We start from the raw sequence: 19826 nt of genomic DNA, 5'->3' as shown, positions 1-19826 counted from the left end.
ATAGAAAGTTGATTACAGGTTCTATACATGGCACATGGCCTTTTTGCCCTAGAACAATATTAATTATAATCAAGATGTAGAACGTGTTGTCAAATTACATTTTCAACTAGAAATACGTTAAGACTGAATAAAGCATAATATATGAACTCAAGTTTATGACTGGTCCATTCACATTCTTTCTCTTATTTGGGTATTTCCACAATGACAGCGACTATTTTGATGAAAGTAGTGGACTTTAACTTGAAGTGAGATGAATCCTGTTAATATGATGTATGTATATTGAAAAATAGCTGGTGTAACCAAAGAGAGTATCGTGGTTTGGCAAAAGTCCACATTTTCGTCCGTATTACCTGGTCTTACCTTGCTGTATTCCAAAAATCCTTTCAAGAATAGAATGCTATTTACTATCGAGGCTGACCTCTACCTCGTTTCAATTTCAAACTCTTGGTTCATTTTCAGGGCTCTTCCTAATTCATCAACTTCTATTTCTCATTGTTGATATCAATTTTATTCCATTCGTTTTATGAAGGCAACCAATAAATGTTTGAGCTAAATTATCCTGCTTTACAAGTAAAAACGATATCATGAAAAATTTGAAAGTTTCAAGTAACTTGAGACTCACATGTCTGGGAAATGGCAGAGCGATTGTGGAGTTCAATAGAGTAATATTTTAGTTGGGCTAAGTTATATTCTGGCTAGTATTATTATGATTTGTCACATTCATACAGCTTCAATCTTATACTTGTTCTTAGACATAATCTTGTATCGAAGCACTTTCTTTATGCTTATCTGATATTTATTAATTTCTTATGTTTATTATAAGGATGTTTTAGTTATTATTAGCCAGCTGAAGTTCAGCTGGCTCCTTCCCCAAGCTCGAGCGTGCTCTTTTGGAGAAGAATTTCCTAATGTTTTATCTTGTAAAATAATTTCATCATTACAGTGTAGGCCTGTAGCCTACTATTATGGTTTAAACCTATGGTTTTACCTAATGGTTTATTATATTATTATACTTAATGAGGAATAAATTAATGAAAAATTAGGAACCGGTTAATAAATCGACTGAAATGTACGAAATAAAAGCTGTGATAGATATAAATTAAGTAGGCCGAGCTAAAATAGACGACGCCGAAGAATTGTATATGGTTTGGAAACATCCCAACTGATTTCAAATCACGTGTCAAGGACGATCTCACAGAGATGCAAAAGAACTAAAATAACCGGAAACTTGGCGGATCTTCCAAAAGTTGAAGAAACTCAACTAAAACACAGACATTGAATTATTTCAAGTTCACTAGTTCAACATTTCCATTCAACATCAGAAAGTTGGGAAGTTTCAAGTTATTATTTGAACATTGTGCCAAATATCTATCTTAATAGTACTGTTATGAACCTAAAAGCTTTGCTGGCAAATTTTCAGCATAAATGTTATTGTGATGGCTTAGGAGTTTCTAATTACATCAGCGACATCACCATCATCACTGTAATGCGATTATTTCTCGAACAGTTCCCTTTTATATAGTTCCAATGAAGTAATAAAAGAAATTAAATTAACGACCTCACTACTCACTACTGTATATTAAGCTACTGTATAATGTCGTGTACTCATCATACGAGTAAGTAAAAGAGTACTTAATGATTCATAATAAAATATGTGTTCTCATAAAATTGAAGTAGTTTGCTGATTACCTGTAAATTTTAATGGAATTTTTCTTTTAGATGAAAAGTAAAATACAAATTGTGAAAGCCTTTATGATACTATGATAGAATGATAAAATATTTTTCTTTTGTATTTACATAAATAAATAATAACTGAAAACGTTATGTTCAACGACCAATCATAACGCACGACTTTGAAAATAAATTTTAAAAATCAGCGACTCAGCTTGCTGTTTTATTGCAGTAAAATATATTCACACGTATACGTAGAAGGAAAGTCAAGAGCCTCAAGACAGTGTATTATTTTATTCAATTGAATAAGAAAAATGTACTTTGAAATCAATAAATTCAAAGCTTTAGTGAATTTTAAATTCATAACAAGAAAGGTTTGCTGCTATGTGATAGGATGCAGACTGTAGGTAATGCATTTGCATTAGACTAGAACAAGCGTTGTTATCGCTCAAGTGCAATCCAGTATAATGCTGTAGTTATAGTTGGATCTTCTCACGACTAGCAATGCGCTGGGTACTGAATATTTCAAAGTCAGAGCAATGATAAAGTAACCTGAATGCATGTGGATCTTGTCTGGAGACGAATAAATTTACAAAGATATGTAAGAAGGAGACCTGAGAATAAATGAACACAGAATCAGATGTTTGAATGTACCATTTTCCTTGTGAGAGAGCACATAAAGGTCAACAGAAACGTAGTCTAGCTTGGCTTTTGTTTACGATTCCAAGGACAAATTAGGAATACGTTAAACTGAAATGGAACTGTATGTCGTTAGTTCCATGTAGAAGTCGTTAACTAGGGATCAGAGGATCGAAGCCAGTATGATTTGAAGCAAGTCGCTCTATTTTGAGCATTTGTTGAATTGGGCAGCAATAAAATGTGGCATCTCATTTTATATGCTAGGATTCGATGAAATGCGCAGAACAGCCTTTATTTTTGTGCAGTCAACAGTTTTATGTCATTGGCAACGGTTACGGCCCTTGAATCGCGATACAACGTTGCAAAATTTTCCAGCTCCAAAACTAAACTACAAGAAAAACAATTCAGATCGAATGGCAAATAAATGTATAAAACGAGCATTGGACTAGAATCGTTTGACAACTCATTAAAAAGTTTTTACAAGTACCCAAGTCTTAAATACAGTTCTAGATTCCAGATTAAACATCAATGGACTTGTTGAGTAACGTTTTGATGTTTCAACATAATCTTGAGTAACGTTTTGATGTTTCATTAATGACATTTTCCAAATATTCTAAATTAAGAAACTTCAACTCTACATTCAATAAAGATCTCTTTTCACATAAACAATCTCATCTCCTCCACAGCCTGAAGAGAAAAAAATATTATCAGAATGAAATTACTGCTTACTTAAAGAATAAGTCTTTGTTACGAAAATGGTAGCCTGGATTGTTACAAAAATACAACAATAATAATTATTGCTATATTGTTATTATTAATTATTAATAACTCAACAAATAGACAAATAGAGGACTTGCTAGTCATCCACGATAACACAGCAGCCACGTCACAAGGAAACCAATTCAAATCGATAATTATTGTGAATAGAGCAGGAAATGGGAATTTTGAAATTTGCAAAACTTTGCGAAACTTATACAAGTAACATTGAACATTTAACAAAGAATAACCCCTAAACTTGAGAGCTTTCATTGTTTCCCTTTACCTGCAAGTCCGTGGGGTGAGTTGCAAAACTGATCCATCGTTCTAATCGAGAGCTTAGAAAAATATATTCAACATTACTGCCACAAGTGATAAAAATTAGTTTAAAGAATACTTGTGGCGACCTTTTATTATTATCGTCAACTACGAAACCTGAGAACTAAACTTGATCAATTGGGGGAGTGAAATTTGTCCCTTGAATGTAAAAATAGTTATCACCGAGGTCGTAGAACCCAACTACATTAAAAGACTTTTTCCTCATTCGAGAATGCGGTTATACCCGGATTGATAAAATATGAATAAATTGTTATTGAGCCGTTGAATTGATTGAACGATGACGCTTTTTGAGGAAATAGAGGAGGAGGTCAGAATCCGAGAAAGAATAATAATTATTGCGGGAAGGTGGGTGAGTGGGGGGGGGCGGTTAAACTGGCGGGGGAATGAACCGCGTACGGACGTGGACCGACCGCCGGCTGTATGTTTTATTCTGTTCCGAAAATATCCACCTGTAAGACCTTGGCTTCAGTTGCCCATCGACCTTGGTTCACCTTTGCCGACTTCCTCCTCCACTACACGCCTCACGACTCTACTATCAAAGCAAAGCAACGCACCTTCACTTCACCCCCCCTCCTACTCCTTGCCCGCCTCCTTGCAATTTATTTATTCAATTATCATTTTCTTCTCCATTCACTGCGTCCGCTCTTCATAATGGTTTGCATTTTCTCAACCCTTTTGAGCCTCTTCTCCACAACTTGATTGCCAACGTTGTCTTATTTGCTTCCTACAGCACTAATAACCCGCATACCAAATTCTTTCTCATATCACGATTTGACTTACCCTTCTTCTTTCATAGAAGTGAATAATAAATCAGCATCAATATACAGTTGGATAATAGAAACTATATGGAACAATGATCAGTTTAGTTTCTTTCGGGGCAAAGTATATCAAGATAAAATTGCAATATAACAAATAATTATTTGCACGGAGAATTCTACCATGGAAGGAAATCAAAACATATTCCATTATTCAAGTTACTGTACATTATACAATGCATGCAGATGTAGAATAAATAGGAAAATTCGAGTTTTCAATAGTTCAACATAGTTGAACAATCTTTAACAGCTAATTATGACTTGTACATCCAAACAGGAAAAATCAGGCCATAATACAATAATCTAGCTGAAAATAGTCTACTAGACTCTAAAAATAATAGTCCATAATACGTAAATTAATAGAAGAATGTCGGAATGTAGTATGTAGCCTATTGTATTTGAATAATTAGAAACAAAATTGAGTAAAAGCGGAATGAGCATTAATACATAATTTGTATTTCTTGTGGTTTTTAATGAAATAGTAATCACATTCGAAGTCACACATATTTAATGATATTCGGCAAATTAATTTCAAATAAGTCGACATAAGGGAAAAATTATAAAATATCCAAGAAATGATGAGGGGTTTCAATAAAATATTATTTTGCCGCCACTTATATTTTGTTATGTAGCCTATACAAAACAATTATTGTACAATAGATCCATTTAAGCCCGTTTTGTTAATATTGAATGTGATTATGTGGGAATACAGAGAGAATTAGATTTTAAATTTGAAATTCAATTTCGATAAACTTGTCCCAAATTTCACAAAATACGTGAATAGCTATAAATGTTCAATAACTTTGAAATGGCTATCAATATACGTCGTGGTTTCACGAGTCAGTAGATTTCATGGAAGACTCAAATGCTGACTAAACATGAGTATCACTATATAGTCTCAAATACGCCCATACATGAACAGAAATTTGTAGACAATTCAGTTGGGAACTTGTCCAGCGGATTCTAGACCGCAGACCACAGTATTCAGCGCGACCACTAGTAGTCTAATACATACCCCGTGAGACAGCTGTAAAATAGCATAATATTTCAACTTCAGTATAACAATTAAATAATGACGTATTTTTACAAGTAACACATAATGTTTTTATTACTGACAATAATAGATTCTATTTTCCATCAACAACAAAAGGCAATACGTAGAATATATATTTTTTCTTGATTTTCCGAAAACTATTCAGTATCATAGGAATGGAGCAATAATAAAAATGTAGACAGTGGAATAATTCATGTTTTAGAAACAAAATGGCTGATCGAGATATTATAGCAGTTTTCATGGATAACTGCATTAAAAGTATAGATAGACCTTCAACTAATTTAAATTTGAAGATATAGTAGTTAGATTAACAAAGAAAATTGAAATTCCATGAATTAATAAATGTGATGAATATTCACGTGGAATTAGTTAAGGATACATACTTCATAACTTACACAATAAATATTATAAATTCACATCTATTCATCTTTTTTTGCTGAGAATGTGCATGAGCTCTAGGCTTGTGCGTGGGTAATGAGACGGATGATGATAGGTGAATGGAACTACAGCTTAAGGTGGGTTCCGAACCACCGGGAAACGATTTTTTAACTCATAAATGGTATTAGAGGAATTCGGCTCAAAGTGGTGGTTACCCTTACAAAGGGAGTAGCAGGCGCATGTAGCTCCACGAAACCAAATCGATATTTGTATTCAATACGTAAATTGTGATAAGATTCACAATATTTTGTATCCAAAGTTCAATATTTTTTATTAGTGATTGATCTGATGATTTTGATTTTTGAGAAAAATTGATTCTGGTTCAATGAAGATCGGAACGAAAAATTTCGGTAAAATATTTCAAGCGAGGAAAAATATGCAATAATCAGTGCATTAGATGTTTAAATAAAATTTATAATTGAAAACATAGTTTTTTGGTGTATAAAGAAAAACAATGACTGCATCCCACTTCCCACATTAATATTCAATAATTAAATCAATTAGTCATACTCTAGACTACCAACTTACCTTTCCATACTGTAATAATTTGAAGCAATTTGATTACTTTCATAGAAAATATTTTAAAATAAATCTTTACTAACAAAACATAACGGATATGAGAAACATACGGATATTGATTACTTTAAAACATACGGATATTGATTACTTTCATAGAAAATATTTTAAAATAAATCTTTACTAACAAAACATAACGGATATGAGCGGTGGTATTTTTATAATAAACATGGTACTTGAATGTTAATATTGGTTAATGTTTATACATTTTCAAAGCTTGATTTGCAGAGCAAGAAATAATGACTACATATTATTTAGTAATTGATTAAACTCCAAAATACTGTATGAGATAATCAATTAGTTGATTGATGCTGATGAATCAATCACTGATGATGGATCAACGAACCAGGAGTCGTTCACATGATGAGAACAAGGAAAAGATAGTAGCCTATGCGTATAAGTCAAGAAAATTCACATAAATAGATAGACAAATACTGTTATCAGTCAAGGCCAAATGGATTTTTTCTTTCAAATGAAGACAAAGAGGATTGAACAGAAAGTCCCGAAAAAATGTGACGCAAATGGCATCACGTTATTCTACAATAAACAATAACTTGTCCCAAGAAAAAAATATAAATTCCTCAGTTGGTTTTCCCGTAATCCGAAATCATTATTTTTTCAAACGAAGTTATCATATTATCTTATGATTGTTCAACATTTTTCCTCAAAATCGTTGGACTTGTGAATCTGCCGATAAATACAAGAAGATTAGAACTGTATTGGTAATATTAAAATATTCGATAAAAAATAGGCCTAATGTTGGACAACGTGATTTTCTGGTTTAAAGATGAGTCAACTTATCACTACAACGATTCTTCGGTATTCTAAAGATTTAAAAAATTCTTTCAATTCTGAGAATGATGAATTGAGCGACGTGTTTTTTAACAATTCTCAAAACGTTCTTGTTGGAATTCTCGTCCTTAGTGAAATTGAAAACTAATTGAAACGTTCTTAGTGAAATTAAGTAAAAGCAAGAAATCAGAACGAGTCTAGTAGCTAGTAAATTTAAACCAATTCTGATTTGTTGCAAAAGCTTGCTCGTAAAAGAATGTTTTTGAAGGTAGTTTATAAATAAGGAGGTAGTTTATAAATAAAGAGTGCTATAGGAAGGGGTCCCAATACATAATTTGCATACCTACTTTTGAAGACATACATTGTACATAATATTAGTAATAAAAAAGAAACTTTTATATTGAGGAGATGCAAACACGATTCAAGGCTAGATAAATTTAGATTTATACATTTTCATTGCAATGTAATTTTAAGAAATAATTGTATTGTATTCATATATATTTTTTTTTAAATTGAACTTCTTAATTTATTGGAGAATTCATGAAATGTTATATTTATAATAATGAATGTTTTCGTGTATCGAGACTCAGTATAATAGAGAATTTTCAATTTAACAGGCAAGACAAATGTATTTTTACTTTTGAACTAATGAAGTGTTAAAAGCAAATTGGTACTTTTTCTATCAACTGGAACTGAAAAACACTGCAGTTTGAAGGCTAAGCGTTTAAGGTCTCACAACCGGTTTGCAAAAATATGTTTCAAATCAATTTTAAAGCGGTATGGTACCGCTATCTTAATAACTCTAGATCCAATATCTTCAAATTTTGAAATGAAATTGACAACGATTATACCAAGATAAATTAACTTATTTTTCAGGGGACAAGAAACATCGGAGATGAATATTTATAACTTGAAATTGTCAACTTTTATAAATTCTAGGCAATAAACTGAAATTACAAAAAGGTCAGAAATCGGCATTTGATTATGTTCAGAATATTGTAAGCACATTATTATTTTGAAGGTATATAATTATGATAATTGAACATCTCGAGAAATAGTAATTCTCTGTAGTAAAAAAGTGAACAACATTTTCTATGAATAAACTACACCGGTGGTTCTGTACTCACAGATAAAGGAATTAATTCTCAATTTAACATCACTCAAAATAGAAAATAAACTTGTTAAATACCTGCAGAAAGAAGAATGGACTGAATTTTGTATACTTCCTATCCCAAGGACAAAACAAAGATAAGATGTTCGAAAGATATTTACCTGAAAACAAAATGTAATGTAAAATATCTGTACAAAGTAAATGCCAGTATTAAGAGCAGCGATCAATTGAGTGAACTCAATGTTGATGACTGGATCATTTAGTTTCTAGTAGTACCTTTGAGATTCTAGTTCAACACGATAAGATTACAATGATTAAATTATAGAATCAAGACCACAATATTGTAGGGGAAAAATCATAATACTGTAATAGTTTCATGGATTTAAAGTTTTGATTTAAATTAGATCCAGTATGATAACAGTGTCTCATTAATTTACTAAAGTGAGGTCCACGTTATAATGACAGTATTTGATCAACTTTGGTTTAGCTATCATTCGACAAAGTCGGTAGTACTATACTTTTCTAGGTCCACAACGATGCCAGTTATGTTTTTGACAGTGTTGAAATATAATTAATCAATGAAGAGAATCGGTATCCCTATTCTTCTATCTTTATCCACTGCCATTATAACGTGGACCTCACTATAGGTAGGTTCGGTGGCATCTGTAGGTAACATAAAGCAGCATAATATGCTAACCTGAGAGAGTTATGTCGCTATCAACCGATAATAGCTGTTTCAAGTCCACCGACACGAACCACTCTTATCACGCACATCCCAAATGAATAACAGTCCAAGTCGAATAATCATATACATTGATGTTTTGCAGAAAGAAAAATATTTCAACACGTTCGTACTTATGTAATGAATAGAATCATTCTACTTCAAAGAAAACATTATACCTACACATTAATAAGCATAATAGTACTGCGATATTTGTGAGTTAATTAAACGTTTTTCTGAAATGGTTATTTTAAATAGAACTATTGTGGATTTGATGGAAATATGAACATGCTAAAAATGTGATGAATTGTTACAGATAAAAAAATAATAATATTTTGAACAGATGGGTAAATTTTGAATTGACAACATTTTTGTAACGAAGCTTGACGGCTACTAGAATTAATCGGTGAATAATTGTCAACTATATCACTGTAGATGATGATTCAGTCAAAAATCTTCTAACACATTTCTAACATACTTTGGAAAATTTATTACAAGAAAAAAAACAACAAAAACGGAAAAATTTTAATTTTGACGGTTGAAAAACTGGATAAAACACACTAACAATGATCTTTTAAATATAATACGTCCAGCAAGAGGAGGAAGTCCAACAGTAATTTAGATATTCAAGTAAATAATTTTTGAACAATTTAATTATTTATCTCAAAACACATAAGTACTGTACTTCATAGGGCAAGTAATTATGTACCATGATATGAGTCTGACTCAATATTCGTAACATACTTTCCACTTTTTTGTGAATAATTAGGCCGGTGAGTGAAGTAAGGGGTGACATAAGTGGTATCAACTGACCCCTAAGGTATTCTAGTTTGTGCCTCTATTGATGTCAAGAGCAGGGGTTTCAACCGGACAGCTGTGATTCAATGGAACAATCAAATTATTTATTCCCAACGACAGTTCGTCAAAAAATTCTGAGGGTTATTCTATTTTGGACATTCTATTTTTTTAGGGTGGAGGAAAACAGCACGAGGAAAGTGTTATGATTTGCAATATTCTGCGCATGTGAATGAGATGGATGTTCTCATTGTTATGACTCAACTTCCGAATATTAAAACGTTTCTGTATGAAATTGTAGTCCAGTTAGGTGAATATCATTAGCAAAATGATAGGTGAATATCATTAGCAAATACGTTAAAGATAATGTTCAAGTAATCAATCTCATCCACGAAATTAGAGAAATTAATCATCTATTTATTTATCAATTTATTGTAAATAAATAATATATGAAAAGATACTCACCAAATAAGTGAGTAAATGACAATAAATCAATGCTCTTGATCTTGAATGTTCAGACAAGTGAAATGTTAATGCCTAAAAGAGAATGCCAAACACCATTGAGCAGATTAGTCACTCATTCCTCAAATGGTTGACATATTGGGAAAAGGACAGAGAGGTCTGAATTAAAGCTAAGTAACTTGAGCTAAATTGAGATCACTATTTGCTATTTTCAAACGGTGATTTCACTAGTACCTGATTAGAAACGATCACTCCTAAAACAGCAAACTAAAAAAGCATGCTCAAAATGGTCCTATAAAATTAAAACAGAAAATTGGAGAATCTTTTCTCAAGGAAATTCAGTGTAGAATGAATAAATTTGACACAAATGGATTTCAAAAGCGTAATAAGTGATGAGTCTAGTTTTCAATTATGATTTATCATACAATTCATATGAATTCTATAGCAATTTTTGTGGAATTTTTAAATAAATTCAGCCTCGTAGTTTTTCAGCTCAGTTACCTACACAATAATATCATACTCGATTATCACAATCGTTAAAGACGTCATCACAATGAAAAACCTAGTAGAACTCATCTTAATAAAATTTACTAACAGAAACTTTAAACAAGAGACGACGTAACAAGTCTTTTTGCGAATTATGAACAAACTTCCAACACTACAGCAAATAGAATTGCTGACTAAAACTTTACTTTTGGCCATAAAATTACAGTTTTGTTAGTTTAAGCTTGTATTCAGCATCAATGAGTTTATGTCAAACATCTAATAGTAGGTAAACATTGAGCTATACACTTCAATTAGCGAGTCAATTGGACGACACTCGAGCTGAGTAGCCTACTAACGATTTCAAACAAAACTGCAGGTTGAATGTTTGCTCACAGGTGCTGCAGTATGACGCAGCTTTAGTCAGAATGTCAGCATTGGTTGAGTGGAATGCGGTCCCCTCCCCCCACCACATGAGTGCCAGACTGTATGATTTTATATATTTGCACAGCGTGCTTACACATCTATCCGCTGCAAGACATAGAAGAAGAAGAAGAAGAAGTAGGAGAGGAAGAAGAAGAAGAAGAAGAAGAAGAAGAAGAAGAAGAAGAAGTAGGAGAGGAAGAAGAAGAAGAAGAAGAAGAAGAAGAAGAAGATGTCCTACTCCTCTTCTTCTTATTCTTCTTCTATATTTGCACAATGTGCATGCAGAGGGCGGGTGTGAGAAGGAAGCAAAGTAGAGTGGATGGAGCACTGATGATACCCTATCGGTGGGTCAGGGGGGGGGTGTGGTGAGGGGGGTGCTGCAACAACAGCAGCAATTCAGTTGAATTGCAAGTTGGAATCAGAATCAGGTCTCGGCTAGGGCTAGTATTCGACGCCGGCGCTGGATGGGGGAGTACACGCGACCCAGGGGGATTAGTGCGAGGGGGAAAGAGTCAAGGGGGAAGCACTCTACAGTCAAGGGCAAGGTCACTTCGTTCCGTCTGTCTCCGACTTTTCCACTTCCACCATTTTTACCACAACACTGCTGCACCAGTCTGCTCTGCTCTGCTCTGCTGCATCCTTTGCCTGACAATTTCTATCTCACAGACTAGAACACGGAACACCGCATTTTCTCCAATTCCATTTTCACTTCTTCAACCACAACTACAAAGTTCCAAGTTCCGAGAAATTATCTCCAATACTTTGCACCATGATGATGAAGTCGCACATGACAAAAAATGATTCTATTTAAAACTCAGGACACTTGAATAATTCAGGATACTCATGGACACTCAAATTCAGTGATAAAAACATAATTTCATATTAATTGAGAATTAAACATAGGATATGGAATATAACTAGAATTGAAATATATTTAGAACTTTGATATTGTTTCAATGTTTTAAAACATTACCTGGGATGTATCATGAAAGAAATTTGTTCCGATCAAATAACAATATAATTATTAATAATTTAATGAACGATGAAATTGAAAGATTGATGGGCTGAATTATATTTAACTGCTTATTCCTGAATACACACACTGATAACAATGCTATATTAATGTATATCACCTGATTATTGGAAATCACAAGTATTTTTCAATTTCTAACATGGGGATTTGCAAATTAAAAAATATAATGGACATTTCAAATTAAGATATATGTTAAGGATGGTCTATGATTATTTTTCAGTACAATAAAAAAGCAATTTTTTACTGTATACTACTTGGAATTTCCAAGAATAATAAAGTTAAAACAATAATGCACAAAAACATTTTCCAATAGATTCGTTGAAATAAGATAATTACATTTTTTACGAGGAATAATTCCTATTTTTAACAATTGAAAAACACTAAGAATATATTATTGATTTTGATACAGGAAAAAGAAGTATCAACTGTAATCATTTTCGACTAATTTGCTATAACAGTTTTCAAGTAGAATCAATCAACTGGATCTTGTTAATTTCTTGCTTTGTATACGTTTTTGAGTATATTGTTTAAGAGAAGCATATCGTTGCAACAAATGAATAAACAAAGTTACTCTTCAGTCAAATGAACAGGAATTGGGAATTACTTTTTTAAAATTAACATTTACAGTACTCCTTAGTATTCAATTAGAGAGTACAAAACTTATACTGATTGCTCATTGTATTGAGGTTTCCCTGACCAGACACAAAGTGTGACCTCATTTAGAATGCATCCTGTAATCTGCAGCCTGCAGCTGTACTCTACACCCCATTCCCTTTCTGGAGTGAGTGGCTTGGCTTGCAAGTTTAACCACTCCAAATATAAATGGCGCGGTCTATATTTGAGCGACGACGACTAAGCGGCTCCACAGTTGGACTTGAAACGACCTGATGGTGTCTGGCGTTCCTTAGAGGTACAAGGTCACTCAAGATCATCCCGATTTGGATAACCAACTCAGTCCTTCAACAACTTTGTCACGATTTCATATCATAACCATTAGAGAACAGCATGGACAAAGCAGAATATTGTGAAAAATGATCACTATACACTCTCCATTAGTCTAAAATTTAGATTATCGAATCGCAAAGGAAATAATAAAGTTGATACCTGGTTTTATAATAGGAACAGGAATATTAAAAGCACCTACAGTATTTCCATCACATGACATAACAGATTCGTTTAATTTTTTTTTGAAATTTAGAATTTAGTTATGAGATATTTAACAATAACTGATGCTATTTCAATGAAATTTAAAAGGTTTCAAGATTTATTTGTATCTTCAAATGAACTAGTTTCATTATTTCACTATCTACGAGATATATTTGATACTACCTTCTAAAATCTCAAATCTGAGAAACAGGCTTTAAAATAAAACAAATTAAAAATTATAGAATAGAAACTGGAGAATATCAAATTTCATAATAAGAATTGGTAACGGATTGAAGAATATTATTGTTATAGAAAAGAGTAGGAGGGATAGCATTGGTTAGCATTTATTTAAAAAATATAAATTATTACTAAGACAATTTTGGTACCAAAATTCAATCTGCTTTATACCACTCACAACGATTTATTGTAGGCCTAAAACTAGTTACATACAAATCGCGATTTTTTCCGTCCTTATAAATTCTATTTGATCAAACAGATGCTGTCAAACAGATGATGTTTGTCAAGCTCCGTTTAATCTGAAAACGTCCAAAAATCGCTATGTGTACATCTGTCTTAAGGTCTCTATGGAATAACTTTACTATCCATCGGTAGGGTAATATGAATGAGCCCTTATTCAAAATGGAACATGATTATTTTCGTTTGATGACATTGGTCAAGGTCAGTCGAATGTGGAATTCACCCGTTTTGCTTGGCTTGAATGATTGATTAGCAACATACGACACACCACTGACGATTGAAATGCCATACAATTTATCAGCGTCTAATGCAATAATCGAGTTACATCAGACAGATTACAACGCAAAGGGCTTTGCAGCACACAGCAACTGCTGGGAAGGGGATGGAGAACCAGCAACAGCTTCCTTCACCATCAGTTCAATTATTGTAGCTGGGGTCAGGAATTAAAATGCGCTCAGTTGCGTCATCGGCAACATGCATTTGCAATTCAAATCCACCTTCCCCCAATGCCAAAGATGATGCTGCTGCTGCTACATACAAACTGCGCCATCAATTAACCGGGGAATCGATTCCCCATCCAAAACCGGCCATCCGTGTCCAAATTTCATATCTGTCAGGGGGAAACGAGAAGGGATTACAAGTATTCTCCATCAAAATTCAAGGTCGCAATCGAATCACACCGAAAATAGACGCCAAGTTTTTCATCTGTATGATTGAGAAAAAACAAAGTTTCTGTTCCACGAACATTATGCTACCTCATATGTGTGTATAAAACAAGATTCGGCATATTCATACCTGATGCCTCAAAAAAAGTGCAAACACTTAAAACCCTTGTTGAATATAGAATTCCTATTTAATTACTAATTCAACAGTTATATTTTCAAGGAACTGAGACAAACCTTCAATTTAAGTTTATTGGAACGTGCCATTGCAAATGGCAGATAAATAATGAATTATTCTTACTACTGATTGGGCATTAAAGCAAGGCAGAACATCCAAAAGGATCTCTCTGCCAAAAACGCCATACACATAATAATATTATATATAAGTAATAATGGAATTCAAAGTATTATATGGAAGCTTCGTGTTTCTACACACGGTTTCAATTCCAATCCTGGAAATCCACTGGACTGGTGAATTTCGATTTATATGAAAATGAGATGAGTACTATTTTCCAATTTCGTTTGAAATGAACAATAAAAAGTAGAATATCAAATTATAATATTGGGGAATATGGAATGGAATTCAATGGGCATTGCTAGGTAATTATTTAAATGAAATCAAAGGTATTATCAGTTACAATTACAAATTATAGTTAAATAATGGATAAATAAATACATTTTTTAAGCATCTCTCAGCATCAGATATAGTTATGTGCCGGAAAACTGTCATAGAATAGAGAAAACTATGCTTTTTTTATTGAGTATTCGATAAATGAATGGTGTACCTATGTATTCTCTATGGTATTGATTTGATAAAACACAAAAAAAGAATACAGTAAAGTAGATAGTAAAATATGGGTCCAAGTAGTAACTAAGATTGTGGTTGGTCCAATTACTGTATATAATAGAGGTGCCCCATTTTAATGCCAACTTAAGTCAGTAAAGTTTTAACATAATTGTAACATATTTCAATTCTCATAACTACGAGAATAGCTGACGAAGATTTTCAATTATTGTGAAGAACGTGTACACGAGTGTAAATACTCACTATTGTTTACAAAAAACTGAGTGAACCAGTGAACTAGTACACCTACTACCACAAACTTCAACAGAGATTCTCATATCGGATAGCTGAATAATCTATATTCACTTGTCAGATGACATTTCTTCTCAGAATATAACAATGATCATCGAAAGGTGCGAACAATGGATGCAAATTATTTTTCAAGAAGCCTATTGACATTTGAAACCAAGAAAGCGTATTTCGCGTGAAGTCGATCGTTTCTTCCTTTTTTCACAGAGCTAATGTACAAACACACAGAGAAATGCTAAACCCTGTTTCGCAGTTCGCAGCGCACCAATCCAATCTTGTTCTGCTTGGCTCGGCTTCTTTCCATTTATGGAGAAAAATGCGAACCAACTGCAGGGGAGAGTTGGAGTTGCAAGTTGGAAGGAAGACAGACTACAACACACTCATGTTCCCAGATTATTTATACCTACCACTTATTGGAGTGAACAGCCAAGGCCGATCAAGCTGGTATTGCTTCATCTTGAGGGCAAATTCCCAAGATAACAATTATTATCCCGATTGTGAATACATTTATTTGAAGACCAAGAATACTCCTTTAGCACCGATGAGGAAAACAACAATTTCAAAGAGTTATCCAAGAGTGGAATCTGTGGATCGATACAATAAATTAGCTTGAATACTTCACTCAAATTGTACGAGGATTATATTATCTTAAATAATTTTTTATGACTTCATTTTAATGATTTACTAGTGGAAGATAGTTTTATAAATTTCAAGAAATGTCCAAATCTGAATTAGATAGAATTAGAGAAGATAATGTTTTACAAACCTGAAACAGGAGAAGGGCCTGTACTAGGTTAGTATTATAGAAGAATATGACTATAGTGAGGTCCACGTTATAATGGCAGTGGAGAAAGATAGGAGACCAACGTTGCCGATAATCTTTCTTGTCAATGCCTTCTACAAACGGTAGCTGATACAGATTTATTGATGTAATATTAACTGTTAATTACGTTTAAAATAATCAATTATGATTTATTAAGCATGAAACTATATTTTTCAATAATTTCATAATGAATTTTCATAATTAAGATGAAATATTTTGTTAATGATTAATTCTACATTGTTAAAGACCATCTGGCAACAGACAAAGCGAAAAGAGATAGCGCTATCCGCTTTGTTGAATGATAGACAAGGATAGCAATAGGGTCAATCAAACACTGCCATTATAGCGTGGACCTCACTATAGAATATGGGAGTTGTTAGGAACTTCCATAAGTATATGCCGTGAGCATATTCCATGCTTAGCTAATAAATAAAAATTGAACAAAATAGAGGAAGTCAAATAAACACCAAATAAAGGGAGATATTATTACAGTTGAGATTATCCTATTCTTAGTGCAACGAATAGGGGTATATTGCTATATATCCTATAGTCTTCAGGCCCACTAACTCCAAACAGGGTGTACAATGAATGAAGGTCATCAAACCGTCTAGAAAAAACAAATCAAATTGATCCTACTTTCTACTTATTTTAAATTCAGAGTATTTTTCTGAACTTGCGCTTTTTTTTTAATTTCACGTACTTGAAATGCACGTAATCACATCAAAGCAACTCAAAGTTGAAGCAAATATACGGTACATAATATATGTTTTAATTCACAAATAATTGAGTCAAAGCTCGAATGTAGTGTACCTTGTACGCGTTAACCAACTAATTATATATTTTTGGCAAAGGTAGAGCAGTAAGTTTAGCAACCCATTATATTGATTAGTGGTTTCAACACAGCGAGGTCACTAGTCAAGTTAACGGTGTAATTCACAAGTAGAGATAGTCATAGTGAATAGCGAAAAAATGATAATAAAACAGTTGTAATGATGGCATCATTGGTTCTGCCATTCACCGTTCAATGTTCCGAGAGCAAACTGCAATACAAGTGAAGCGACAACTACATGACCATCGAGCATCACAGATCACAGGAGGGCAAAACGTTTCAGCTTCACCGCCCCGCCAATCTCACAAAACAAGCATCAAAGCTTCAAAGCTTATTTTGTGCTTGCATCAAAGCACAAAGCAGCCTATTAACAATATTCTGAGATGTGAATCATAGAATCCGAGTAATTATATGAATTCATGAACTAGTATTATTCATTTTTCATCAATATCCGCTCATGTTGGGGATCATACGCAGGCACGGCCCTAGGGACTTTGCCGCCCTGGGCGAGATCGGCAACTGACCCCCCCCCCAAGTATCCCGTCTTTAATTGTTAATCCCGGATTCCACCCCTCCTTGAGCGATCGCCTAACGCCGGCTACTGCCGGGGCGGTAATTTCGCCGTCGCCGCGGTTCGAGCAGTAGTATATGGACTTGAAAGGAAGCTTACACACTGGGCGGCAGAAACGCCGCGCGGCTATATTGCCGTTGGCGGCAGCTGTGCAGCCGTCCACTGCCACTGCGGCTGGCGGTGTTTTTGCCGCTCTTGTCTACGCAGTGGCGTACGTGACCAAATGGGCGTTAACACATTTGGCGGTTGTCTACCGTTGCCGCTGATCAGTTGTCTTTCCCAGTTGCTCCAAGTCAGAGGTCTTTGAGAATCAGCCTTTTAATTTGTGTCTTGTTGTAAAGTTTGTGAGTTGTTTATAACATTTATCTATTGTTTCTATCTATTTATTTCTAAATATCTATTTATTGGTTGACGAGTGTGAGAAAATAAGTAAGTAAATAGACAATGAATTGTTAATATCATTTGTAGAACAGAGGCCAGTTTTGTGGGACAAAACTCTGGACATATTTGAGGATCGAGATACAACAAGGAATGCGTGGAAGGAAGTGTGTATGGAGATTAGAAACTCTGGATGACAAGGAAAAAACTGTAATATGTTGTATATCGCTGTCGATTTAATAAAAACGTCCATTTCAATGAATCCAAGCAGGGCGATTTCTCTGCTGTCTTCTTTTCCTTCGACGGTACAACAAAAGTGGTGAAAGTTGTTGCCTTTCCATTCCAAGTTAAACACTTAATAATATATAGGTACTTTTGAAAAATTTGCAAAATACAATCAACTGAACACTCATGAAACAGAGAAGTCACAACACATTTGCGATGAAGAACTACAAGTATTATTTTGGCTACTGATCATACGTGGCGGTAACTTTGCCGCTCGATGTTTGGCGGTATTTTTTCCGCTGAATGTGTAGCTCGACGTTTTTTCAAGGCGGCGACGGTAGTTTCGCCGCCGCGGCAGAAACCGCCCAGTGTGTAACCAGCGTTACTATTGTGTCTCCGCTGTGATGCGACACCACAGAGTCTTAGTAAACTCTAAAAAATTATGTTTAACAATATTTATTGACATTTGAACAAATATTTGACAAATATAAATATTGGGGAACAGTAAAGTTCAGTCAATATAGACATAAAAATGGGGGTTTGCTTGCAATTTATATCGTAGTTCTGATTTTTTAATATTTTATTTGGATACATGAGAGAAGTTCAGAACCAAATTCCTCATGTAAAATTCCCTTATGCTAATACAGAGTGGCCCAAAAAGTTCGTATTTTTGGTTCATTTTCCAGTTTTCAGCTATTTCCGGCAAAATCAGTGATCGGACAGAAAAATTTGCATTTGCCTTTTTTAAGATCATAAAATTCTGAATGAAATGAGATCATTCGGAACTCTCTATCTCCAATGAGTACTGAGTTATGATTTTTCAAATATGAGTGATATTTTAAGAAAAAAAAATCAATTTTGATCATATTTAGTATTTGATCAACAATATATCCCGATTACAATCTATATGTAAAATTCAAAATCCCTCTGGGCGTAATTTTGTGCTCTAAAATCTGAGACTAGGTAGAGCGCTCTATATCATATAGATTTCCAGGTACACTTGACAACAATGCTCATTGTATTGTGAAAAACACCCCATTTTTAGCTTCAACCATCATCACCATCTATATTGTCCTCACAGTGATATTTCGCACAATGATATAAGCTCATGAAATTATGTTCTATGAGAATGCACTTCATTTCAGTATTTCCTAGTGGAGAGGCGCGCGAGGACACGATCAAGGATCGCTTAAGGATCAAGCTATCAAAATGAATAAGTTTTCTTAGGAAAACATTTTTTTTTCAATCATTACTTTCTGAGACATGAGCGCCTAAAGTTTAAATTTTGGGACAGAACGTTTCAAATTCGCTACGAGATGAATCCATAGAATTCAAAGGATAAATTCTTCATGGTATTTTTGATTTAGTAAAACAAAAATTTTCTGAAAATATCAATTTTTGAGAAAGTTATTCAATTTACTAAAAATGACCAAAAAAGTGTTTAGTTGAGTTTTTTTTGTAAATTGAATAACTTTTTCAAAAATTGATATTTTCAGAAAATGTTTCAAAAT

The 19826-nt window shown here is 33.7% G+C and overlaps 1 protein-coding gene across 5 annotated transcripts in view; it reads right to left on the bottom strand.

The window, feature by feature from the left end:
* LOC111044514 (retinoic acid receptor RXR) overlaps positions 1-19826 on the bottom strand; it is a 66090-nt gene that overhangs the window by 20287 nt on the left and 25977 nt on the right. Inside the window, exon 1 of one of the 5 annotated variants that reach the window (XM_022329679.2) lies at positions 8353-8463. The exons of 2 other annotated variants lie outside the window; for them this stretch is intronic. Coding sequence is in view for 1 of the 3 variants with exons in the window: in XM_039424621.1 (XP_039280555.1) it covers positions 3353-3389 (37 nt within the window). In the remaining 2 variants the exon portion in view is untranslated. 2 more of the 5 variants (XM_022329680.2, XM_039424621.1) reach the window with 2 other exon arrangements.

Source organism: Nilaparvata lugens, chromosome 3 (genome assembly GCF_014356525.2).
Source record: "Nilaparvata lugens isolate BPH chromosome 3, ASM1435652v1, whole genome shotgun sequence".
NCBI classification, from domain to species: domain Eukaryota; kingdom Metazoa; phylum Arthropoda; class Insecta; order Hemiptera; family Delphacidae; genus Nilaparvata; species Nilaparvata lugens.
The sequence above is the reverse complement of the archived record's forward strand: the minus strand, read 5'-3'. Positions and strand labels throughout refer to the sequence as shown.